General features: G+C 51.2%; 2 protein-coding genes across 8 annotated transcripts; one reads left to right on the forward strand and one right to left on the reverse strand.

Annotated features, from left to right (window-relative positions):
* Window positions 1-134: 134 nt before the first annotated feature.
* On the reverse strand, window positions 135-17,861 carry DNAJC5G (DnaJ heat shock protein family (Hsp40) member C5 gamma). Of its 5 annotated transcripts, none has more exons than XR_009739496.1 (8): window positions 16,887-17,861; window positions 13,689-13,804; window positions 6,642-6,712; window positions 3,148-3,263; window positions 2,439-2,652; window positions 2,103-2,242; window positions 1,334-1,404; window positions 135-1,132 (listed from the first exon to the last, which is right to left on the reverse strand). XR_009739496.1 is itself a non-coding variant. In XM_061433004.1 (8 exons), exons 3-7 carry the CDS (start codon window positions 6,663-6,665, stop codon window positions 1,352-1,354), a joined length of 552 nt encoding a protein of 183 aa, XP_061288988.1. In that variant the 5' UTR covers window positions 6,666-6,712; window positions 13,689-13,804; window positions 16,887-17,861; the 3' UTR covers window positions 135-1,132; window positions 1,334-1,351. The 5 variants fall into 5 exon arrangements, 4 of the variants coding, with proteins under 4 accessions (XP_061288988.1, XP_061288990.1, XP_061288987.1 ...); XM_061433004.1 differs by having other exon boundaries at window positions 2,098-2,242; XM_061433006.1 differs by lacking the exon at window positions 1,334-1,404.
* SLC30A3 (solute carrier family 30 member 3) lies at window positions 12,662-23,848 on the forward strand. Of its 3 annotated transcripts, none has more exons than XM_061432998.1 (8): window positions 12,662-13,289; window positions 19,351-19,532; window positions 20,127-20,273; window positions 20,370-20,523; window positions 21,213-21,411; window positions 21,639-21,744; window positions 21,989-22,123; window positions 23,030-23,848. In XM_061432998.1, the coding sequence occupies exons 2-8, from the start codon at window positions 19,403-19,405 to the stop codon at window positions 23,176-23,178; spliced, it is 1,020 nt and encodes a 339-aa protein (XP_061288982.1). In that variant the 5' UTR covers window positions 12,662-13,289; window positions 19,351-19,402; the 3' UTR covers window positions 23,179-23,848. The 3 variants fall into 3 exon arrangements, with proteins under 3 accessions (XP_061288982.1, XP_061288980.1, XP_061288981.1); XM_061432996.1 differs by lacking the exon at window positions 12,662-13,289 and adding an exon at window positions 14,545-15,574; XM_061432997.1 differs by lacking the exon at window positions 12,662-13,289 and adding an exon at window positions 18,157-18,295.
* Window positions 23,849-24,420: the final 572 nt, after the last annotated feature.

Consider the following 24,420-nt stretch of genomic DNA (forward strand, 5'->3'; position numbering starts at 1 on the left):
CACACATGTCCTGATCTCTGGCTCCCTGAGGCAGGCTAGTCTCAGACATGCCCACCTGTCCTCTACCTTTTTCTCCTTTTTCTTCTCTATCCCAGGCATGATTTGTCTTTTGGGGGCCCAACATATGCACTGGGTTTGGATTTTAAAAAGCTCTTTTATTGACTGATATTCCTTAGCCCTTCTCCCAGTCAGGAGAGAGAAGTTTGAGGAGTTCCTAGGTTCTGACCCTGCGAAGATGGGGAATGGTGTGATGAGGATACCAGACAGACAGTGCGATGAAGCACACATGGGGAAAGGGCCTGGACACATTCAGTCTTTACCCTATCACATTTTCATGCCCCTACTTTAAGCACAAAACATATAGTGATCAGCTTGTACAACATGAGACCAGAAGGATAGAAGCCGGCAGGCACTGCTGTGCTGTTCGGTCAACCCACAGGCCCCATGCTCATGGATGCTGTGCTAGCAGCTGCAGTCCAGGGAGAACTGAAAGGCGGGACAACGGCCTCTAAGCCTCAAATGCACTTATGCTCTTCCTGAGTTGTCTCATGGTGGTACGGGATGAGGCTGGCAATGCCAAGGGCAAGGGCACCAGAAGAAGATGAGACCAGCTCCCAGAAAGATTAACTCGCTGGGGAATGAGGCTGAACGAAGAGTTCTTGGCACACAGAGTTGCAACAAAGGCGGGTCACCTGACACAGCAGCTCCAGGACAGGATCCATCCTGCTTGGTGTTCAGGATCCAGAAGGAAGTCTCATAAGTGGCTGACACTACCGCTGACACTGGCTCAAGTTCCAAGGAAGGCACAGGAAAAACAATGTTCAGGAAGACTGTCACCCCTGCCTAAGACCTCACAAGGGTTGGGTAGGAGGGCTGCTCTCTAACAGGTTAAAATTGGGACTAGAGCTAAAAAGAAGAACAGCTGGGTGACCCTGTACGGCCAGGGTCAGTGACAGCATCAAGGACAAAGATGGGGTCCTCACTGGGATGGAGGCCATCAGTGCTTGTGAAGACGGGAGTCTTACACGCAGAAGGGGCAAATCAGGGTCAATGTCAGGACAGGGCTACTTGCTCCTCTCTTCCCCGAGTCCAGTGGCCTGGGCAGCAGAAGTCACCCTCACTGGCTCAGCATCTAAGGGCAGAAGAAGATGGCATCTTATTAACTAGAACGAATGATCATGCAGAATTTAAAGCAAACCCCCTACAGGGAAGGATACAATACCTGTAGTCCACACTATAAAGACATAACTTTCCATTAAAGACTCAGCTGAATTGTTTTTAGGGTGTATTTTTTCCTTACCCTTTAGTTATTGCCGCATTTCAGTTTTCATACCTCACTCTTCATCTTTTACTAATTATCATCACTAGAACCATCTTCCCCTCTTCTAAAATGTTCTCTGTGTCCTATGATGGATTGAAAAACACATATGTAGACATCTGGTAACAATTTTTTGGTCTGTTGTGTAGTTGCTAAGTTATGTCTGACTCTTTTGTGACCCCATGGACTGTAGCCCACCAGGTTCCTCTGCCCTTGAGATTTCCCAGGCAAGAATACTGTAGTGGGTTGCCATTTCCTTCTCCAGGGGATCTTCCTGACCCAGGGATCAACCTGAGTCTCCTGCCTTAGCAGGCAGATTCTTTACCACTGAGCCACCTGGGAAGCCCATTTTTTAGTCCACTGGTGAGAAAAGGGTTACCTTGCAGTTATGTATTCCTGTCACTAGATGGCACTGGTGTGAATTTCAGTCAACCCACACCTCAGTGGATCATCTCAGACACTACCTTTCTTGAGTAAATGCAAAGAACTGCATTCTCTAACTTGTCTTCAACTACTGCCTTTTCTAGGCACAGTCTCCCACCCCATTCCCTACCTTAATGCTCACTCCATCCATTAAGCTTAACAGTCATGGAAAGCGAACATTACATTTAAACTGTCAGTTTTGGGCATAAGCCCCTCAGAAACCAAGCGTACCCTCTTCTCTTTGTTCACTTGGCCCCAATACTGACGTGAGAGTTGGGGGTTCACAGTTGAGAGTTCAGGGTTTCACCCACAACCCTAATTCAGCTCTCACCCCAGTCCCAACCTGTGGTTCTCACCTGACCTGGGAGGCTGATGCTGGACATTTGACGCATTTTTTTTGTTAGCCATTTCCTCAGGTGGTGGCTTAAGTGCTCCACAGCAAAAGCAGCAGCAGCAGCAACAACAGCAACAGGTGAGTAGAGCACACAGGAGGACAAGTGTCTACAAGGTGGGAAAGAATGGCTTCAATCCAGCAGTTACTGTGTATTTCCATTCAAGCTCCACCCAGCCTCAATTCTTCCAGCACCCAGTATGAGACAATAGAAGCATTTGTTCTAGGAGAGGAGAATCAGCCATCCTAAGAGTGGAGGGTTGCCCCTCCTTCCTTATTTTTAAGGGACCAGAAAGAACTGTGTACCTTGAACCAACAACTATTCATTGTAAAATAGTATGTGACGCCTTCTTCGCCAAAGTGATCGTATATATATATCCCCAATGAGCCATGCCGGTCATAAATTTTCCGCTTCTTAGGGTCACTCAGTACGGCGTGGGCTGTGTTGATCTCCTTGAAGATTTCTGCTGCTTGAGCGTCCCCTGGATTCTTGTCTGGATGATACTTCAAGGCCAGTCTCCTAGCCAGGCAATACCCAAAAGAAGGGTGGGCAGAGGATGGGAGTGGTAGGGGTGAGAGGGTTATGATGAATGACAGGGATAAGTCTCTAGAGGGTGAAGAAAGAATGCATGAGAGGATGGAGGCAAGAAGCCCACATCTGCATTCCTCCACACGGAAGAGGATGATGGCCCCATCTGGCCCCAAAGTGGAGGTCTGGGTATTTAAAAATTGGGTCAGGGGACTTTCCTGGTGATCCAGTGGTTAAGAATCTGCTTTCCAATGCAGAGGACGTGGGTTTGATCCCTGGTCAGGGAACTTAGATCCCACTTAGGCAACTAAGCCAGTGCCTTCTAGAGCCTGCATGCCACAATGAAAGATCCTACATACCACAACAGAGACCTGATGCAGCCAAATAAATATTAAAAAAAAAAAAAAAAGGGTGAGAAAGCAAGGTACGAGGAGAAGGGTTTAAAGGGAAGAATTGCGAGATTTAATAAGGGGCTGAGGTCTGAACCTGTAGGCCTTCTTGACATCTTCAGGTGAGGCACCCTTCTTAAGCTCCAGCACTGCATAGAGGGTTGACCCAGACTTGGACAACTGGCGGGCGGCCTCGTCCACATGAGCCATGATCTGGGTGGGAGGAAGGGAAGCGTTTGTGAGAACTTCCCGGGTGGGGGCCACAGAGAAGTGAACTTCCAGTGACAGGAAACTCATCACCTTCAGGGGCGAGGCAGGCAAGGGGCTACCATGGGACAAATATCAGACAATGGTGAGTGGCACCTGTGACTAGCAGGAGAGCACAGGTGACAAGACATTTGAATTCAAATTTTACAGAGGAAACGTCTTCTCCTCAGCTTCCCCAGCGCCCACCAGATACACAGAGCTCAGAAACCCCACATTCTACAGAGGCAAAGAGGAGGTCTAAACCCTGCAAAAAGATCCATTTTGTCCAGAGCTACAAGGACTGTACAGAAGGAGTCCTGAGCCTGTCCAAGTCCTTGTTGGGTCTGAAAGCCCAACAGGATCCCAGTCTCAGAACAGGCTGGGTGGGGAATCCTGGCGGTCCACAATCTCCAAGGGAAGAACAAGTCAGACCAAACTGTGAGCTGCCTAAGAGAAGCCAGGCGTCTAGAAACCAGGCCGGAAGGCAGTGCCTGCACCTAGGCCAGACACTTTCTCCCTCCTAGCCTGCCCTCTCAAACCATCTCACCTCAGGGAGAACAGGGAGATGACTCAAGGATGACGGAAGAAGTGAAAACCGGAGCTGTTGGGGCTGACCAGAGAGGGAGCAGGGAGCCGCACCCCAGGGAGTGGGAGACAGCCTGGGAGGCCGTGGTCTGGGAGAACCAAGGCAACAGCTCAGAAGGGAGTGCTCTGGTTCCTCAGGTCCCCTCTGGCTCTGTGTGGACCCCTCATCCGGCCTGGCATCTACCTCATAGTCGCTCTATTCAGCCGGGAGGCCTCACGCGATCTCCATGAAGGTGTGAAACTTAACACGGCAGCGGTCCAGTGGCCAACCGAGCCTGCGCACTGCGTCAACACTACAGGTCACTTTTTGGCGCTGCCGGTAGGTCTTGGTTGGGGCTGGGGTGGGACTTATTTTGCTCACAGGAAGCCTGAGCGTAGGGATCTGCCTGTGCCCGTGGCCAAAGGCTGTGGGGTGTCAGTTTCTGCCCCAGCCGCGGGTGCAGCCTCCAGGGGCGTCCCTTCTCCCGTGGGAGGGGGAATCATTCATCCTGATCGGGGACTTGACCCATCGACTCAATTAAGGAAAGATAACAGGGCTTGCAGACCGTGGCTGTATGTGTTGTATGGTTGCTTCCAACCTTTCTCAAGATGTGTATTACCTTCCTAGTCTTCTTTCACAGAATTTAGAGGTCGCCACTTGGTCTTTTTTCTTTTCCTGTCCACGGGAAACTCCTACACATGCTTTAAGATCTACATCAAATGTCAGTATTCCTAAGAAACTTTCCTTCATTCCCTCAATTGTTCCCACCTTCCTCTATAAAAGCATTTATCCTATCGTATTGTAATTTATCTTGCATCTTCCTTTAAAATGATGTCTTGAACATTTCCAAAAGTCCTGCCTGTTCTTCAGAAACCCTTTAAATACTATTACATAAGGAAGATGTACCATAATATAATTACATAATCCAGATGGGATAATTGTTTCTAATCATATTAATAGTATAATGACCTTATGAAAATTATCTTTAATCTTTAAGAAAATCTTTTTTTTTCTTTAGTGTAGATTTCTGGAAGTGGAATTATTGGGTCAAAGCGAATTTGTTTTGAGGCTTTTGATCCGTATCACTAACTTTCTTTCTAGAAAGTTACCAAAAGTACCAATTTACCTCAACTAAGTTACATGCCACTTGCAGGGCATGAGGGCACCTATGGGTGGTTGGCCTCACTTCCTGTAATCTCCGCCAGGCTTGCATGAAGCTTACTACTTCATGATGTTGGTTTTCATAACTAAGGAACACCAGTGGTACCTGTAATGTGTAACTGAAAGAACTTTATTGTTTCAATACTATCTCTGTCACCTGTCTTTTGGCTTTTATTATCTCTTCCCTTTATTACTGTTACTTATGCACATTTACCTCCTCTTCTACAGATATTAATCCAGTGGTCATTGTGCTGGTTGCACATGGATTCAGTTGCACGCCAAAGATGTGAGTCATCTGAGCAAACTAAGAGCCCATGTTCAACATGCACAAGGAACACTGGATTAATCTATTTCTGTAGATCTGTGATCAGTGTAGGCATGGGGATGAAAACCTTTGGAATCACGCACCAGTTCGTAGGTTCTGGGTTAGATGAGTTTAGAGGTTAGTCACCCAAAGTAAAGGAGCTAAAATTGACAATTTTTTTTTTTACTATAGTATATTGCTTCAATATATTGTTCTATTTTATTACTGTTGTAATTTTTTTTAATTAAAAAAATTTTAACACTAAAAACATTTTGTATTGGGGTATAGCTGACTAACAATGTTGTGGTAGTTTCAGGAGAACAACAGAGGGACTCAGCCATACATGTACATGTATCCATTCTCTCCCAAGTCCCCCTCCCATCCAGGCTGGCACATAACATTGATAAAGTTGGCAATTTTTTGATGGTTTGTTCTCTAACTAACCTCCAGCTTTTTGTCACCATCATGGGATGACAGAACTAGTGGAACAGCCCAAGTCGTTTCTTCACCAGCACTTGGGAAGAGAGCAGAAGGCACTGGAAGTTCACTGTACTTACTCGAACTCCTGTCAGTCTACAGGCCCAGTGTGGTCTGGCCCCTGCCTCTCCCTCCAGCTCCATGAGTACCACTGTCTTGCTTGCCCAGGTCTCTGCCGCACCACTTTTCTGTCAGTTCTTAGAAGACACTGTGTTCCTTCCCCCTCCTCTGCGTGGAGAACTCCTCCCCAGGCTACATGCATGGCTGAGTTTAGAAGGCTGAGAGTCCTTCTAAATTGAGTTCCACTTCTCTCTCCCCATATCAAAACACCCTCACCATCATTTGTGAATATATATTTATTTGTATGTTGATTTCAGGTCTGCCTTCGCCAGTAGACAGTGAACTCCACGAGGGCAGGACCTTGTCCGTTTGTTCACCATTGTGTCCCCAACACCTGGAACCATGCCTGCTCATAGTAAGTGAATTAATGATTTGCTGAATGAGCAATAGCAGAGGGAGCCCTCTGCTGGTCCAATGGAGGTCCAGAGTTTGGGCCATAGCAAGAAATCCCTGGGACAGAAACGGTTAGCTGGAGAATCGGACAGGACTCAGAGTCAGCCTTTCCTCACACAGCCTGAGACAAGAAGACAGACACATGAGGGGTAAAGAGACTGAAGCGTTAGGAGAGAGTAATGGCAATTCTGGGCTCCTTGTTTCTCATTTGTCTTAGTTTTCCTCCAGTTCTTAACGTAGTTTCTGGAATATTGTAGATGCTCAGTAAATGTTGGTTAAATTGAATGAACAAACACACTTGTGTACCTTTTCAAAGCACTTTTACCTTATTGTCTCCTTTGATCCTCATAGCCCTGGGAGGTGGTGTGATCACATCCCTGCTTTATAGAAGTGAGCCTGAGAAAGAGGACAAATTATGTTCGGAGAAGGGTTAGTAAACATCTTTCACATCTTGTCAGAGGCTCCAGAATGTTATTACTTCTTATCACTGCCCTCTGACATTCTAATTAATTCTAATCATAGTTTGTGGCTCTTGAAATAGCCATTATCTTTAAGCCCTCTGCTCTCAAGGAGATGATATGGCAGCCAGCAGGCTGCAGAGATGGGAACAGAGCAGTCAGACTGGCCTGGCACTCTCTGGCCTGGGGCCCTCCCCTAGAAACAGAGCCCTTCCGACTCTCTTTTCTATGCACGGGGTCTCTTCTAACACCCAGCACAGAACTAGGAAGAACACTCAAGCCAGGAGTCTGAAGCCCTAGGTCTTCGTTTTGGCTCTGGCTCTAAAAGGCTGTGTGATCTTGGACAAGTCACTTAATCTCTGAGTCTCTTCCCACTTCTGTGAAGTCCTGGGCTGTTTCACAGGGTTGAGATCAAGACTAAGTTAAATTTAAGTTAAATTTGGTTGTAAAAAGTAATGGAAACAATTTAAATAACTGCTAAAGGATGATGATGGACTCAAATTTTTTCTGAAATCATTTGCCCTCCCACCATATCTTGAGTCAATGATCTTAGAAATTTACTACCTCATAGAGCCATGTGGTCTTTCCTGGAGAAAACCAAGAAGCATCCCTTATTTACCCACAAACAACTGAAGTTTTAGTCATATAGCTGGAATATACACATTCAGACAGCACACATTGGCATATTTATACCCAAAATATCACGCTCTCGAACATATGTGGTGGGAGAGAGAGATTGTAATTTGTCATACCCAATTCCCAGGTTCTAGAATTGTACAGATTTTGAGCTGGAAGGGACCTCAGAGACTTAACTCTTAACCAATGCCTAGATTTTTTAATAAAAGTGTGGCCCAGAGAGGATTAACCTGTACAAGGTCAATCTGTGAGTTCTAGACCTGTCTTCTGACTCCAAGTTCAGTTCATATACCACGTTGGCTCCTTATACACACCAGCTCTCTCCCCACTTTAAAATCTAGGTGTAGAAACGGACCAAAGTTGTAGTTGATATTCACTTGCTTTCATGATGATGTTAAAGCAGGTGATGTCCTGCTTTCGCTCCCCCCAGTTGAAGGCACATGTACTACATGTGGCTGAAAACACCTTTGGCCCAGTTTGTTTGCTGGTCCTCCCCAGGGCCATCGCCCATCCTCCCAACATCTCATGGTGGGAGGTGGAGGGCTTCCAACTGGAGAAGCTGCTTTATACCCCTGTCCTCTCTGCCCTGCAGCCTCAGGCTCTGAAGACATAAGGGCCGGCTAACAGGGCACATGGACAAAGGAGCCTGGTGGGCTACAGTCCACGGGGTCGCAAAGAGTTGGATGACTGAGAGACTAACACTTTCACTTTCACACTAACAGGGCACACCTGCCTTACCTGTAAAATGGAGATAATAGTCTGCCTCTTTGGGTTGTTAGGAAGATTAAACATTTAATTTGAACAATGCTTGGCACGTGGTAAGTGCTATGTCATCGTTGTCATCATCATCACTGCGGTACTTTCTCTCCTGTCTCCTCCCAATTTTGTAAAGAGAGAAGTTGCTTTTCATTCTGTCTCTGGGAATAAGGGGTAAATCAAGATCCTCCCTCTAAGAAGATTTGGAAATTGCCATTGGGATCCTTCCATTCCCTTTCTACATCCTTTCTCAGCCTCTCAGAACTCTATTTTCTCATTCCTCTACCCATTGCCTTCTGGCTATCCAAAATATCCCCCACAGTGCCACAGTGTTCCCCAAGCAGTCAAAACTCCAAAATTACCCCTCTCATTTTCTCTCCTTTAAATGTTTCTAATAAAAACGATCACCTCCCTAAAATGATCTCATCCCTAAGGGTTAGGTGGGAAGCAATTTGATTAAAACCCTGTAATTCAGCTTACAGTGAGAGCAACTATTAGAACCTCATCCCCTTAATTCTTATTAACACAAAAGGAATAACTGGCAGATTTTCAGGCAGTGTGACTGAATGAAGTGAAAAATATCAGGCTATGTTTTGGGAGGTGACTTTGGGCCTTAAATCACTTCTTTCTGTTCAACTCTACCAATTTCATGTCTTTTCAACTCTGGGGCTCTGCGTTGTTCTGAGTCTCCTCCTCCATCTCCAATAAGTTTCCTGTCCTCTTTGCTGGCTCCTCTCCCTTCCTTCATCTCCTGATTGTGGGTATTCTGTATGGTTCGGTCCTTAAGCTCCTGCTTCTGCACTTTCCTCTCTACTTCAGAGATGCAGTCTGTGGGTGTGGCTTCAGCTGGCACTGCTCCATTTTAGCTCACCTTAGAGCCATCCACACACAAGTCTTCCATTGCCTCAAAACCACACTCTGCAATCTGAGCTCATGACCTTGTCCCCACACTGGTTGTTCCTCTTGCTTTCTCCATTTGCAGTAATGTTACGACTCTTTCCAACAATGCTGCTCAAAACCCAAACATCAGTGGGCTGTGGACCATTATTTCCCCCAGATTCGGGCCAAAAATTCTTACTCGTTTCTTTTTTTTGTTTGTTTTAAAATTTTTATTTATTTATTTTTGGCTGTGCTGGGTCTTCATCCCTGTGTGGGCCTTTCTCTAGTTACAGTAAGCAGGGCCACTCTCTAGTTGCAGTGTGAGGGCTTCTCGTTGCAGAGGCTTCTCTTGCTGTAGAGCCCCGGCTCTGGGGCCCTTGAGCTTCAGTAGCTGTGGTATAGGGGCTCAGGAGTTGTGGCTTCCAGGCTCTAGAGCACAGGCTCAGTAGCTGTGGCCCACAGGCTTAGTTGCTCCGCAGCATGTTGAATCTTTCCAAACTACGAACCAAACCCATGTCTCCTGCATTGGCAGGTGGATTCTTTATCATTGAGCCATCCGGGGAGCCCAGTTCTTAATCATTTCTTTTTTCAAAATTGCTCTAGTTTTTTTCTTCTTCTCAGCTTCCACAATGCTGAAGCACCTCAGTTAGAGGGTTTCCATGTCACACTAACTGCTCTCCTAGCCTCCTAACTGCTCTTGCTACTGCCAGTCTCATGGTGTATACTGCTACCAGATCTTTGTAAAGCAGTGCCTCCATCATTACTATTCCTTTGCTCATAGCCTACAGGGTGCAAAACAACCCTTTAAATATGACAATGGGAACTTCCCTGGTGGTCCAATGACTAGGACCCTGAGCTCCCAATGCAGAGGCCTGATCAGGGAACTAGATCCTACCTGCCACAACTAAAAGATCCTGCATGCCCCAATGAAGATTCTTTGTACTGCAACTAAGACCTAGTGCAGCCAAATAAATAAATACAGAAGTCTATAAATTATGGCAATGAACACTTCGATTTGCTACCAAGTTGCCCATCCAAATGCATTGCGTGCTATTGCCCTAAACCTTCTGTAACCATCAGTCTTTTTTCCCTCCCTGTTCTTTCTATCCTCTATACCATTGCCCTCACACCAGTTCCTCTCATGAACTGTCCTTTTAATTAGTCAGTTCACTTACTCAACAAATACCTATTTAGCATTGCTCTATGCCTAGTACCTTAGATACAATGATAATCAGTTCTCATAGATTATGGCTTATTATGGAAGACAGACATTCATTAATATCTTCAACAAATATTTATTAGGTGCTATCAGGTGCCAGATACTCTTCTAGGTACCGGGGATATAGCAGCATACAAAACGGACAAAAATTTCTGACATCATGTAGCTTAAATTCTGGTGAGAGGAGATAGACAGTAAACAAGTAAAATATTCAGTATGTTGGGTGGTAATCATCACTATAGAGAAACATAAAGCAGGGGATGGAGATGGAAAATTTTTGAGGGAAGAATACAATTTTTAAAAAGAAAAACAGAGAAGGCCTGTAAAAGTGATATTCAAGTTAGGACCTGAAGCAGGTCCTCCGGTGAGTTGTGAAGACATCTGGCAGAGTGTACCTGGTGTGCTGTAGGACCCACATGCACAAAGGCCAGGGTGGCTGGGGATTGAGATGGGAGTAGTATGAAATGAGATCAGAGGAGTTGGACTGCATAGGGCTTTGTGGGCCAGTGGAAGCCCTTTGGCTGATACTGAGTGAGATGGAGAGTGAGGAAACAGGTCTAGTTGCCTAGCCTGGATTGAGGCTAGATGACAGGGCAACAAAAGCAGAAAAAGGAAGACAACTAGAAGGCTACTGCAATAATCAAGAAGGCAGACAAAGGTGGTTTGGACAAGGATGGGAACAGGATTTGCTGACAGATTGGATGTGGAGTATAAATAGAGAAGTCAAGGATGATTCTAAGGTTTCTGGTCTGTGCAAGTGGAAGGATGGAGTTCCCATGTTCTGCCCCAGGAGGACTGCTAGAAGGGAATGTTTGGGATGGGTTGATGATCAGGAGCTTGGTTTTAGATGAATCTTGAAACGCTTTTAGACATTAAAGAGGAGAAGTCAAATTGATCTGGGTATATGAGATCAGAGTTCAAGTGAGAGAGAGATCTGGGAATCGTCATGTAAGATGCCACTTATTTTTTAAAGTTTTTTCTTAATAGAAAGTTTCAAACACATATAAAAACAGAGTAGTCCAATGATCCTCCATGTACCTATACCCCAGCTTCAACAATCATTTCTTGCTGTTTCCAGGTAGTCTTTAGAACCTGTAGACTGGGTGATATCTCCATGGGACTGAGTGTAGAAAGGTAAGAGAAGAGGGTGACCAAGTCCTGGACTATTCCAGCATTAAAAGGTTGGGAAGATGAGGAGGAACCAGCAAAGACTGAAAATAAGCAGTCAATGACATAAGAGGAAAACTAGATTATGGCATCCTGAAAGCCAAGTGAAGAAATAAATAATCCCTGAATAATAATTTAATTATGGTATGATAAGTGCTAAGGAAGAAAAAGAAGTGTGCAATGAGAATGTATAACCTGCACTAGCCTGGTTTGGGGGAATCAGGGAAGGCTTCTTTGAGGAGGTGACGTTTAAGCTGCAGCCTTCCTTCTTCCTCTATGTCTCCAACTAAATCCTGCTTCCTCCATCCTGCTTCCACTCTGACAATCAGGTCTTCCTTTCTGGGATGGCTTTACGGGGGATTGTGTATCAAGCTGGGGACACAGTGGTGAGAAAGACAACACCTGTCTTCAGGCAGCTCCTGCTCCAGTGAAGAGACAGAAAAACAAATGATTTTGTTATCGTGTGGTGAGTGGTCCCAGCACCTAAGCACTGTGGGACCTTGAGATCACCAGGGAAGAGCAGGTAACCCACCTGGGACAGGGGATGGCGGGATCAGGAAAGGCTTTCTGGGGGTAACACTTCTGTATGTACCCTTCAGCCTGACATGGCCCTTTCACACATTAACCCTTGTCCACAGGCTTGGACTCCAAATCTTGCCCAAGATCTCTGGCTCAGCCTACATGCTGACCTCAGCACTGGGCCTTGCTCCCCTTTTCTCCCAATGTGAACTGGTCCGGCCCCCTGAAGCCTCCTTTTGAGCTGCTCTGTCACTGTGTGCTCTGGAAGCTGGCACTGACCTGTTCTTTTGAGAACCTCCAGGGCTCCCTGCCTCATCTCCTTTGGGACTAAGAATAGCCTAAGGACACACCTTACGGAAAATTAGTATCTGAGGAAGAAGAGCATCAAGAGTGGGTACATCAGTAACCCAAAACTGCAGAAGAGAAATCAAGTCAAAGCTAGGAGGGGAGAAAACACGTCCATCTTTTTCACCAGGAATCCCCAGGTGGGAGAGCAAGGTGCATGGCAGGAAATTACTGTTCAGTGAAGGTTGAATGAAGTGTTCCATACAGGGCACCAGCCCTAAGCTGTCCTAACTCCTGCACAGTCTTCCCATCTCCTGTCCAGGTGCAGAATGTCTTCCTCAGACCTGGCATTCAAGAGGACACTTTGCAAAGATTTTCACAGGGCCACTTGATGGTTTCTTGAGAAACAGGTGCAAGCTGTCTTTTTCAAAGCCAAGCTTATCTTGCATAAATTTCCAAGCAAAAGAAACTGTTGGTATTCTCCCAACCCGTTGCACTCAGCTTCCCCAGGCAGTATGTTCTAAGGCCAGGGAGCTGAGGGGAAGGGCAGCCCAGTGATCCATCTGCTCCGACGCCCCTTTCCCTTCCAGCCTTCTCGCTCCCTGCCGGGTGGCCGGTGAGCACATGCCAGCGTCTGCGCCCCCTCCCGGGCACCCGGGGCTGCTGTCCCTGAGCCTAGCAGGGGCTGCCCAGGAAAGGAAATCCCGGAGGAAGCCATTGTTGTTATCACATTCCCCTATTGTCGTCATTGGCTGAGGCGTGCCTAGCGGCCCCTGTCCCGCACAGGCTCCCGCGGTGTCTGCCCATTTTCCAGCTCGCTGGAGCCGGCCGCTCCGGGCGAGGCTACCGCATCCGAGCCCTGGAGGGAGCGGTGGCCCCCGCGTCTCTGCTCCAAGGCTCTCAGAGTTGGCCAAGTCCCAGGCCCGGTGCGGAGCTTCAAAAACAAACAAACAAACAACAACAACAACAAAACCCCGACGGTGCCAGGCGAGACTTGCCCGGGGACCTGAGCTAGGACATGATCTGCACCCTGATTATGACACAGACGAACAAGGTGACCTTGGCATGTGGCTTCCCCTCTCGCCGATTCAGTTTGCCTCCCCATAACTCACAGAGGAAGCTGAGGCCCCATGCTTCTCGGAGAGATTGAGGGAAGAAAGCCACCCCACCCTCGCTCCCTTGCCGCGCGTGGACTGTGGGCTGGGTCTCGCGCGGAGAGCTGGGGAGAGGCGAGCGCGTGGAGGAGAGGCTGGCGCGGGCCCCGCGCAGGGCGTGGGTGGAGGCGCGGCGCCCAGGGCGCGCGCAGACCCTTTAGTGCTTCCGTTCCTCACCGCTCCCCAGAGCTGTACAATCCCTCAGCGCTCGCCGCCCGCAAACCTTGGCACGAGCTGCACTCTCCCCCGCCAGAACAGCCAGCCCGCCGCCCAGTTTGCCTAATCCGTTCAAGCCTCACCTCCTCCGCGAAGCTCTCCCGGGTTAACCCCATCACTTCCAACCACTCAGTCTGGCATGTACTCCAGTTTTTTGTTGTTGTTGTTGTTTTAGGAAGCGCACACGCAGTCTCATTGTCTGGAAAAACAATATTGGGATTAGATGTCTATCATCAGAACCCTAAATTCATTCTGACAGGTGTTCACAAGTCCGGTGTATTCCGAAGGGTGCGTCTGATGGGTTTCTTGCCTGGGCTAACTAACCACTCCCACCCTCCACCTTCCGCATCCATGCTCACTCTTTCCCCCACTCCGACGAACCCTCCTCTTCAGAGAATGTCACAGCTTGGAGTGCACAATCCAGCACCATCCCCTTTTCATTCCACACTGGCGGCAGGTGTGAGGGGCAGGGAACAGTGTGCATTTGAAGTTTTAACTCCCAGCTCAGCCACCGACTTCGCTGTAAGCCACTCCTTACCCTGGCCTTTAGTTTAAATGAGGCAAAATGAGGTAATGCTTGGGAAGGTGCTATAGCTTTGAAAGTAAGGAATACACCTGCTGGCAAGCTGAGCGCTGCCTCCATGAACTTGGGGCTTGTGACCACTGAGAGGTGGCGCGCTCTTCCCTCCGGCTACCCCAGCCTCTAAGGGACAGAACTGCGGCCAGTCTCTGTCCAGTCGCCAGTGCGGCGCCCTGACCCGAGAGGGAGGGAGGATGGGGTTCCAGTCCCGGTCCTTTATTCATTGGTCGCATGACTTTGGACACCTCTTCCTCTGGGGCTCAGTTTATTCATCTGAAAAAATAGGGATAATAATTGATTGAAGGAGAGTTGGAAACTTTTTGTCACCCCATGTCTCTGTATAAAAATAATCATGAGCGGTACAGCGTTTGGCAGCCGACTTTGCTTGTGAATTCCGACCTCACATGCTTCACAGAGGGGTTTCTGGCCAGAGTCCCTGGAGTTCTCCCTGATTTGTCATACTGCTCACCCCACGTCCTTTTTCTGGTTCTCTCCTCCACACCTGTTTCTGCCTCAGTGTGTGGGGAGCTGGGGCCACGAGGTGACGGGTAGTGGAGAGGGGTTGAGATGCCCTGGGGTGGACCTGCACAAGTCGGTGTTCCTTGGGAGAAGATTGGTTGGGAGGTCCCCAAACTTGAAAGTGAAAGTCGCTCAGTCGTGTCTGACTCTTTGTGACCCCATGGACTGTAGCCTACCTGACTGCTCTGTCCATGGGATTCTCCAGGCAAGAATACTGGAGTGAGTAGCTGTACCCTCCTCCAGGGGAATCTTCCCAACCAAGGGGTCGAACCCAGGTCTCCCGCATTACAGGCAGATTCTTTAGTATCTGAGCCATCAGGGAAGCCCCCCAAGCTTGAGGAGCTCCGCTTAGGGCTGGTGGACCGGGCCACGGGCGGGACTAGTCAGCCTAGGGGCGGGGCTATGGAGATTAGCATTCTCTAGAACAGGGTCGGGGCTTAGAGAGCTCCCACCTCCTCACCTGGCTCTGGCGCCGGGAATAGAGCCACGTCTATGGGGACAGGGCCCCGGAGGCGGGGCTTAGGCGTGGAGAGGAGAGGCTGGGGAGCCTAGAGGCGGGGCTTGGGGAGCTCTCCCCACGCGGGGCGGGGCTCCGGCAGCCGCGGGAGCCGCAGTTCGGACTCCCAGCGCCACAGCCGCCGCAGTTGCCTTCACTCTGGTGGCCCCGCGGCCCTGCGGGGAGTCTGGGGGTCGGCCCGTCGTTCAGACTTGGCGCGGGGCCCGCCACGCCTCTCCCTCCCTCGGTGGGGCCTAGACGGTCGGGGGCCGCGGAGAAATGGAGCCGTCTCCCACTACGGGGGGCTCGGAGACCACTCGCCTGGTGGGCCCCCGAGACCGCGGCGGCGCTGGTGGCGGCCTGCGTTTGAAGAGGTAGGACGGATCTGGGTCGGCCCTCGGCTGAGGAGGGGCGCTACCCTTCTGCTTTCCTTCTATTTCGTTGTCTCTCTCGGCCGGCTGGCCTTCCCAGCGCACCGCGACCCCCTTGGCTTCGTGGCGGCCGGGCTCTGCCTCTCTGGCCGCGCAGACGCCCCCAGCTCGCACAGCCAGCCCCGGCCCCTACAGGCGGACACCCCGCTCTGGCTCCTCTCGGCCACCCTCCTCCCGGTCCCGAGAAACTGCTCCCGGGCCCGTCCCCCCAAGCCCCTCGACCTTTACCGCGAGCGACTGCCCCTCCGTCGGGCCGGAATCCGCTCCAGGAACCCCGATGTACCCATTGCTCCGGGAGCCCCTCGGAGTCCCATCTGCAGGCCCCCGGCCCTACCCTCCGAGCGCCCGGGTTCGGGGAGCAGCCTCCAGCTGTGGACACCCGGGCCGAAGATGGGCCCGGGCTCCGCAGCGGGTCTTGTCGGCTCCTGGAGTGGCGGGCGGCCGCGGGGAAGCGAGGGGGCGGTAAGGAAGGAGCAGGTGCGGTCTGGGCGGCGGGGGTATTCCCGGCTCCGCACAGACGGGGCCGGGGGCGGCGAGGTGTGAAATGAGGCGCGCCGAGCAGTCGGGACAGCGGGCCGGGGGCGGCCGGAGAACCGCCTCCGCGTCCCGCCGGCTTCGTCCGCCTTGTCCCTCCGAGCGGCCGCGCTGGGCCCTCCCTGGTCACCTCCGCCGGCCTTTTTGTCTGTTGGCCCACCGTCCGTTTATCTCGGGAATTTGACAGAGTCTCCGGCTTTTTCTTTTTCCTCATCTCTCCTTTTCCCTCCCAACCCCTGTCCCTTTGTCTCTGATGCGGTGCCTCTGTGTATTTCTCGCTCCTTCTCTGGGTGGAGGCCGTAAACCTGGATGGGTGGGCGAGTGGATGAGCAGAAGGGAGGGAAGACACCCCTCTGAATCCCTCCCACGGAGGACCACAGTTGTGGGGGCTCCAGCCGTGGCCTTAGCATGTCTTCACATCCCTTTTGACTCTGCTTCAAGACAGTCTCCCCTCTCTACCTGTCCCCTCTACCCCACTCAATATTATTTGTTGTTAGTCCGGGGTTTCAGAGGGCCAGGGAGAGAGAATTGTCTTTCTTTCTCTCTAAACAGCAGGTAGCCCCACTACACCCACACACCAACAATGAGGCTTCTTTAGTGCCCAATTAATGCCAAACAAAAGGGAGCAGCCTGTTGATGGCTGACTACCTTGATGCCTGGCTGCACTGTGTCTTCCCCAGGCCAGGAAGGGCATCTTGCCCACTGCCCCAAAGCCACTTACCCTCTGTTTGTTCTTCAGACCCGGATCTCTGACTCCCAGTTTCGCCTCATTCTCATATGACCATTAGTCACCAAATCCTGCAGTATTTTCTGAAAGAGGTTCTTCCCTACCTGCCTGCCCCTCCTCTAAAATTCTGCGCAGGGAGCCTCTGGCCTGGTCTGCTCTGGACCACTCCATCTCGTCTCCTCTCTTCCTCCCAGACTAGTGCATCAGCAAGGTCATTCATCTCACGGCTCAGGAACGATCAAATCAATCAGCGCATCTCCCTTTACGTTCCTTTGAGCCCATCACTTTCCTCCTCAGTCCTTCCCTTGATTCCTCACACTTACGCTCCAAGCTGCATATCTTGTCATTGTCATTCCACATGTCTGGAGCCCCTTTGTTTACCTCTGTGAGGTTCTCCTTATTCCCATTAGAGTTGGTCACTCCTTCCCCTGTGATGAAGTCCTTTGTTCATAACCCTTCCAGCCCCAGCTTCTCCTTGCATAGTAAGTCATTTGTGACACATGTCTCCCACCAGCCTGAGCTTCAGTACATGTACACTGCTACACTGCCCGGTATATCTTGTTGAAGAATGAGGACAGATTTCAAAGCCACCCTCATCTCCTGTCTCCTCTGGAAACACACCTGTATCCTACCCATCTAGATTCTAAGTCTTAGAAGGGGATTCCAAGAAGTTAATCTACCTGCCAGTTTTCCCTAGAAGCACCAAATGTGCCCTCTCCTTCCTCCCACCTAAATTCACCCATTGGCAGAGCTTTCCTCAACCAGAAGACCCCCAGGCACCCCTCCCCACTTTACTACTGGGATTGCCTTTCTATCATCTGGAGCCTTCATCTTCTCTCAAGGTTTTTCTTGTCACACCTCCATAGAATTCCCAGGACTGTACTTTTCTACTTAGGTCCTTTATGCTGTGGAAGGTTCTATTCTCCCCGCCCACCCCCACCCCCACCCCCCCGCTGCCACTGCCACCCCTCAGACTTTAGGTTGGGTGGTATCAGGGTCGAGAATTAGGGCAGAGTGGACTGAAAATTCAGTCAGTCTGAGCTCAGCCTCTCGCATCCCCAGGTGATGCTAGAGGTGAGGCCCCCCAGACCCATTCACTGGTCTAGGGAGGCTTATGGTCCTGTGCAGTTAAGGCGGCCTCTGCTGGATGCTTATGGTCCCACTGGTCCCACTAACGCACGACAGACTCCCAACCCAGCGCTCTTGCTGCTGCCACCCCAGCCACAACAGTCTGCACTGTCTCCTCCCCATGACAACCCAGCTCTGGAATCTGGCCAGTAATTCTCCGTGCCAAGAACTTCAGACTTTTTGGGTCCCCACATTCTACTCCTCTCTTAAAGGGCCACATTCAGCTGCATGTCTAGAGAGGGAAGTGGAAGGACCGGGAATGGAGGCACCCGGAGGTAGGTCCAGGAAGGAGGCAGGTCTGAGCCCCACCCAGCACTTTCACACCACTTCCCCATCGTACTGCCTTCACCGGCACATGCACCTCCTCTTTATCAAAAGCCTCTCTATCTGCCCAGGCCCTTCTCAGGGGCCTCCTTCGGTGTCCTTGGGCCTTCGGGTCCTTCGGACCTTCCCTGGTGTCTTCATTAGAGTCAGTGTATCCCTCTATCTGAACCCTGATAGCACTTTGTTTTCGCTGCTCTAAGGCAATGCTGCTGCTGCTGCTGCTAAGTCGCTTCAGTCGTGTCCGACTCTATTCGACCCCATAGACGGCAGCCCACCAGGCTCCCCCATCCCTGGGATTCTCCAGGCAATAACACTGGAGTGGGTTGCCATTTCCTTCTCCAATGCGTGAAAGTGAAAAGTGAAAGTGAAGTTGCTCAATTGTGTCCAACTCTGAGCGACCCCATGGACTGCAGCCCACCAGGCTCCTCCGTCCATGGGATTCTCCAGGCAAGAGTACTGGAGTGGGGTGCCATTGCCTTCTCCAGCTCTAAGGCAATAGCTACCTTCTAAAACATCTCACAGTACTTAGGTAGACATTTGTCTTGTTCACCAAAGGCTCCAAGAGATTAGAAAGGATACTCAGTTCATTTGTATTCCTTGTGATGCCTGTCATAATGACTTGATTTGGTTGGAGTCGAATCTCAGCTCGACCACTAACTAGCTGTGTCGCCTCCATAAGTCCCCTCCCTCTCTGAGCCTTGTCCGTCTAATTCCTTAGTAAGCGGTAGACTAGCTCATCTCTAAGGTGCTTTCCTTTGTGTTGTGAGACTCTGCGGCTCTGTATATGAAAGGAAAAGGGAGGCTGCGATCTGAGTCGTCCGTTCAGCCCCCATCTCTCCTGTGGCCCTCTGTGTACAAGGCTCCTGGTTTTGACCAGGACTGGGAAAAGGAGAGAGAGATGGGACATCTGCTGAAGCTAATCTAGGGGACCCAGGACCTGGGAGTGAGGAAGGAGCAGGCGAGCCCTTGAGCCAGGCCCCAGATTGAACTGTGTTGCCTGCCTCAGTCTCTTCACAGAGGCTCCTGAGCCCCTCCCCGAGGAGCCCAAACCTGTGGAGATGTCCTTCCACCACTGCCACCGGGACCCCCTGCCTCAGCCGGGTCTCACCCCGGAGAGGATGCAGGCGCAGAGGCAGCTGTGCACCGCCTGTGCTGTGTGCTGCGTCTTCATGGCTGGGGAGGTGGTTGGTAAGTTAGAGAGCAGCTCCTCCAACTCCATCCGCAGGATGCCTGCCTAAGTTCCTGGGTGGAGATGCAGACAAGATGGGGTTGGCTGGGACGGGGGAGCCGGGTGTCCAGGACTCAGGAAGTAGGAGAGGGTGAGGGACAGGCAGTACCAGGGGGACTCAGGACTGGCTTATCAGTACAAACTGGTCCTTTAAAAGCCCTATTGCTTATTAAAACATGTTATTGTTGGGACTTCCCTGGTGGTCCAGTGGCTAAGACTCCACGCTCCCAGTGCAGGGGGCCTGGGTTCAATCCCTGTCAGGGAACCAGAGCCCACATGTTGCAGCTAAAGATCCCGCATGCCACATCAAAGATGGAAGATCCTGCGTGCTGCCACTAAGACCTGGTGCAGCTGAATGTTTTAAAAGAAACTGTTATTGTAGAAAAACTAGAAAACGCGAATGAGTGAAAAGAAGATGTGTGATCCCATCACCAGAGAAAAACCACCATTCACATTTTGGTATATGTCCCCCCCAATCTCTTTTCCATGCCTCCACACGCACAGCATGATATTTGCTTAATGGAACCAGATGATACGTCACTTCACCCTTGCAGGTGGGTACTTGGCGCACAGCCTGGCCATTATGACTGACGCGGCCCACCTGTTGGCGGACGTGGGCAGCATGATGGGCAGCCTCTTCTCCCTCTGGCTCTCTACCCGTCCAGCCACCCGCACCATGACCTTTGGCTGGCACCGCTCAGGTAAGGTGCCTGCATGGCCTGAGAACCCTTCGACCTGGCCAGAAGGTACCTCTCAGGGTCCTGGGCCGCTCTCTAACAGCTTGTCTCCCCCTGCAGAGACTCTGGGGGCTCTGGCCTCTGTGGTCTCCCTCTGGATGGTCACTGGCATCCTCCTGTACCTGGCCTTCATCCGCCTGCTGCACAGCGACTACCACATCGAGGGGGGTGCCATGCTGCTGACCGCCAGCATTGCGGTCTGTGCCAATCTGCTGTACGTTCCAGTATGGAGCAGGCACCATGTCGGAGTGGGGGTGAGGGGTCCTCCTGCAGGCTTGGAGAGCAGACTATTCACCCAGCAGACCCGCAGCACATGCACGCAGTTCTTGCCTTGCTGCCCTGGGAATGTCTGAGAGGGGGTTGGGGTGGAGACCTAAAATTCAGGGTCAACAGACCTTGGTTAAAGGCCTGCTGGGTACTGGCCCCTCTGCTGGGGACCATCATCAATGTTGTCCATTTAAAGCACACAACCACCCCTACGAGGTAGGTAGTGTCACCCCTGACATTCAGTTAATGAGAGATGGTCGAGTGGTTAGGATTCCAGCTCTCATGGATGAGAGCCTGGGGTTTGATCCCTGTTCGGGGTGCTGAGATTCTGCAAACTACCCGGTGTGGCCAAAACAAATAACGAGAGGTGACAAGGGGCCTTGCCTGCCCAGGACATGTAGCAATTTCAGTAGCAGGGCCAAGATCTGAATCTACATCTCTAGTACCAAGTATTCCTCCCCCCAGGTGGCTCTGTTTGTCTCTCTTGGACAGCATTGCTTTCTTCTGAGGACTGGGAAAATAGGGAGAAAACAGGTAGAGAAAGGGCTCCTGGGAGGTGAGAGGAGGGGGCATGGAAGTGGGTGGAGGATGCTGGGAGCAGGCCACCTGGGCTGAGCTGCTCTGCTTCCCCCTCAGAATGGCTTTTGTGCTGCACCAGGCTGGGCCCCCCCACAGCCATGGGTCTAGGGGGGCAGAGTATGCACCGCTGGAGGAGGGGTCCGGGGAGCCCTTGCCTCTGGGGAACACCAGCGTCCGGGCGGCCTTTGTGCACGTGCTGGGAGACCTCCTGCAGAGCCTTGGGGTGCTGATTGCCTCCATCCTCATCTACTTCAAGGTACCATGTGTGCAAGCCTGCCCAGTCTTGCCCTCGCCTCTCTACATCCCAGCCCTGCCTTCCCTGGGTCCCCATCCCCACCCTACTCCACCTCCCAGCTCCATAGGACCCCTGGCCCAGGGTTATGGTCCCTTTCCCCTCTCAGGTCCTGTTTGTCCAGGGTGCCCCTAGATCTTCCCCTGAAAGGTTCCCAGTTCCCAGGCTCTTAGGGCTTTCTTTCTGTGCAGCCTCAGTACAAAGCAGCTGACCCCATCAGCACCTTCCTCTTCTCCATCTGTGCCCTTGGATCCACAGCTCCCACCCTGCGAGATGTTCTCCGTGTCCTCATGGAAGGTGAGTCCGATGATGCCGCTTTCCTACATCCCCCACACCGGGCCCTCCCTGACCCCACTCCAGTACTAGGCACCCCTCTTTCCTCTGAAGAGTGTGTGGAGAGAAGGCTTATTGCTGGAAGGAGGATTCAGGGATGGGGTGAACTGTGGGGATCAGGGTGAGTGGTACAGGATGGGGGAGGTGGGGTCCTGACCTCTGGGCAGGAGCAGCTTTGGCAGTAAGACGTGGTGGGTGCTACTTGCAGGGACCCCCCGAAGTGTGAGCTTTGAACCCGTTCGGGACACCTTGTTGTCGGTGCCGGGAGTCCGGGCAATCCATGAGCTGCACCTGTGGTCCCTGACGTTCACGCACTACGTCGCCTCCGCACACCTGGCCATTGGTGAGTCCACGCTAGCCCCAGCCAGTTACTTCCCAGAAACATTTCTCCTTTCCCCTCCCACCCTCCAAACACAGGAAGCTGGTCTGAATTACTGGGACTGTTCCCATCTCTCTGGCTTTCTCGACCTCTAGCTCTGTTTTTGTATCTCTCTCTCTCTCATGCATGTTGGCGCCCTAGACAAGGTGTTCCGGGGGAGGTTTCACCCTCTTTAAAGTAGTACAGGGCACCAGTAATCCTTTAAAAGATCACTGGTACCCACAGGTCTAAGTGGTGGGGCACAGAGAGGTAAATTGTGGCTTCTCACTCCATGTAACTTTTAAAAATGATGATTATGAAGACTGTATGGCAACTAGGAAAAATGTTTATGGTATAATGCTAAGAGAGAAAGCTGAATATAAAATTATAGCCACATTATGATTCAACTATTTAAAATATATAGGGTGACTCACAAGCTGACAAAGGATTTTTGAGTTTCTTCCAGATGCAAGAAGCAATCAGAGACTTGCAATTTGGATGCCAAAAATATTATACTCTGTAGGATATTTGATGGTAACTCTAGAGGGACAATGGGAACAGAATATTTGACATCTGGATCGTTGTGAAAAATCGGGTGGTATGGCTGCTGAAATACACAGCTGTACACTGACACCCAAAGAGAAGAAGCGAATAGCAAAATAAGAACAGTTTAGCGTGTTAGGCTAGTCAGTTAGGGATGAGTCTCCCCAAGCTTTTCTTTGAACAGTTGTACACTGTTCGTACAACAGAGAGAGAAAATAAAGCTCCCATTCAATCCTGGCTTTCATGCCATGCAAAACCCCTGCGTTCCCCTTCACCCATCCTTATCTGGACCCTGGCCTGGCTCCCCACTCCCCAGGGAGCTCGCTGTTTCTTATCACTCCCCCGCAGACTCCACGGCCGACCCCGAAGCTGTCCTAGCTGAAGCTACATCCCGGCTCCACTCCCGGTTTGGATTCTCCAGCTGTACCCTGCAGGTTGAGCAATACCAGCCTGAGATGGCCCAGTGCCTGCGCTGCCAGGAGCCCCCCCAAGCCTGAGCCCCAGCCCCAGCCATACCCCACTGCCAGGCCCAGGCTCTGCCCTGGACTCTCCTGCTTCCCTGCTCACGGAGAAGAGACAGAGCTTGGCCCGCACCCTTCCCCTCTCCCCTGCTTCCACCTACCACCTGCCCCCCCAGCCCCAGTGGGCAAGACCAAAGTGTGTGTGTCAGGGAGTAGGCCAGAGTCAGGCTGAGCAGGGAAATCAGTGCAGTGGTGGTGGGGGTGGGTAGAAGTCCTATGGTTCCCACTCCCCATGGTCTGGGGAATCCCCAGTGTCCTTTCTGTGCAGTTCATTTGTCTTCGTGGCAGCCTGGCTGGCTGGGGGCAACTGCCTGTCTATGTGCTGTCCATGTGCCTATGCCTGGGGGAGGTCAGCAGGGGCCCCCTCCCCATGTGGCCCTCGCTCTGTCTATGCAGGAGCCCCAAAGCCCGCACTTTGTCCGTGTGTTCTAGCCCTGTGGTTCTGTGTCTGTGTGTGTTTCTTGGTGCTGTGGCCTGTGTGTCTCTGTGCCTTGCGTGGCTGTGCTGTGATCTTTATGAGTCTGCACCATCCGTGTGTCTGTGTGGGATTCTGTCTGTCCATCCTTCTGTTGGTGCTGTGCCCTCAGCTGTCCCAGAGAGAGGGAGACTCCGCCGAAGCTCCGCCAATAAACTTGTGTCAACTGCACCTCTCAGCCCTGTGCTGACTCCTCGGGAGGGGGACGTAGAATCTGTCATCTGGGAACTGAGGGAATCCCTCGTCCAGAGTGACCTTGCACAGCCCCCCGCCCCCTTCCCAGCCCCTCCACCCTCAAAGATCTGTTGCAATGCCGTGTAGGCCAAAACCCCCCAGTCTCTTTACTACCTTCCCTTACTTGGCAGCATGGAATCTGGGTCCTTGACACAGGGGGACACCCACACATTCTGAGCTTGGTTGTAGGAGAAAGCCAGATGGCGAGGGCCAGGAGATCCCAGAGAGTCATTCTGACAGGGGAGGCTGGCGGGCCAGAAGCTGTGGCCATGTCGGGGAGTGATTGGACCACAGTGCTGACCTGGCTGTGTGCTCAAGCTGTGCGAGGTGCTGGGGAGCAGCCCCCAGTCCTGGCTGCCCTAACTCTGACTCCCAGCAACCAACTCGAGTCCAGGTTTAAGCTGGGGACCCCAAGGACCTCATTCATCACTACCCTTCCTTTGCCTTAAGAATCACGTATTTTGACAGATTTGACCTTAAAAGTCAGTCTCATTAAGGGATTGTTCATT

The sequence above is a fragment of the Bos javanicus genome, chromosome 11, assembly GCF_032452875.1.
Source record: "Bos javanicus breed banteng chromosome 11, ARS-OSU_banteng_1.0, whole genome shotgun sequence".
Classification (NCBI taxonomy): Eukaryota; Metazoa; Chordata; class Mammalia; order Artiodactyla; family Bovidae; genus Bos; species Bos javanicus.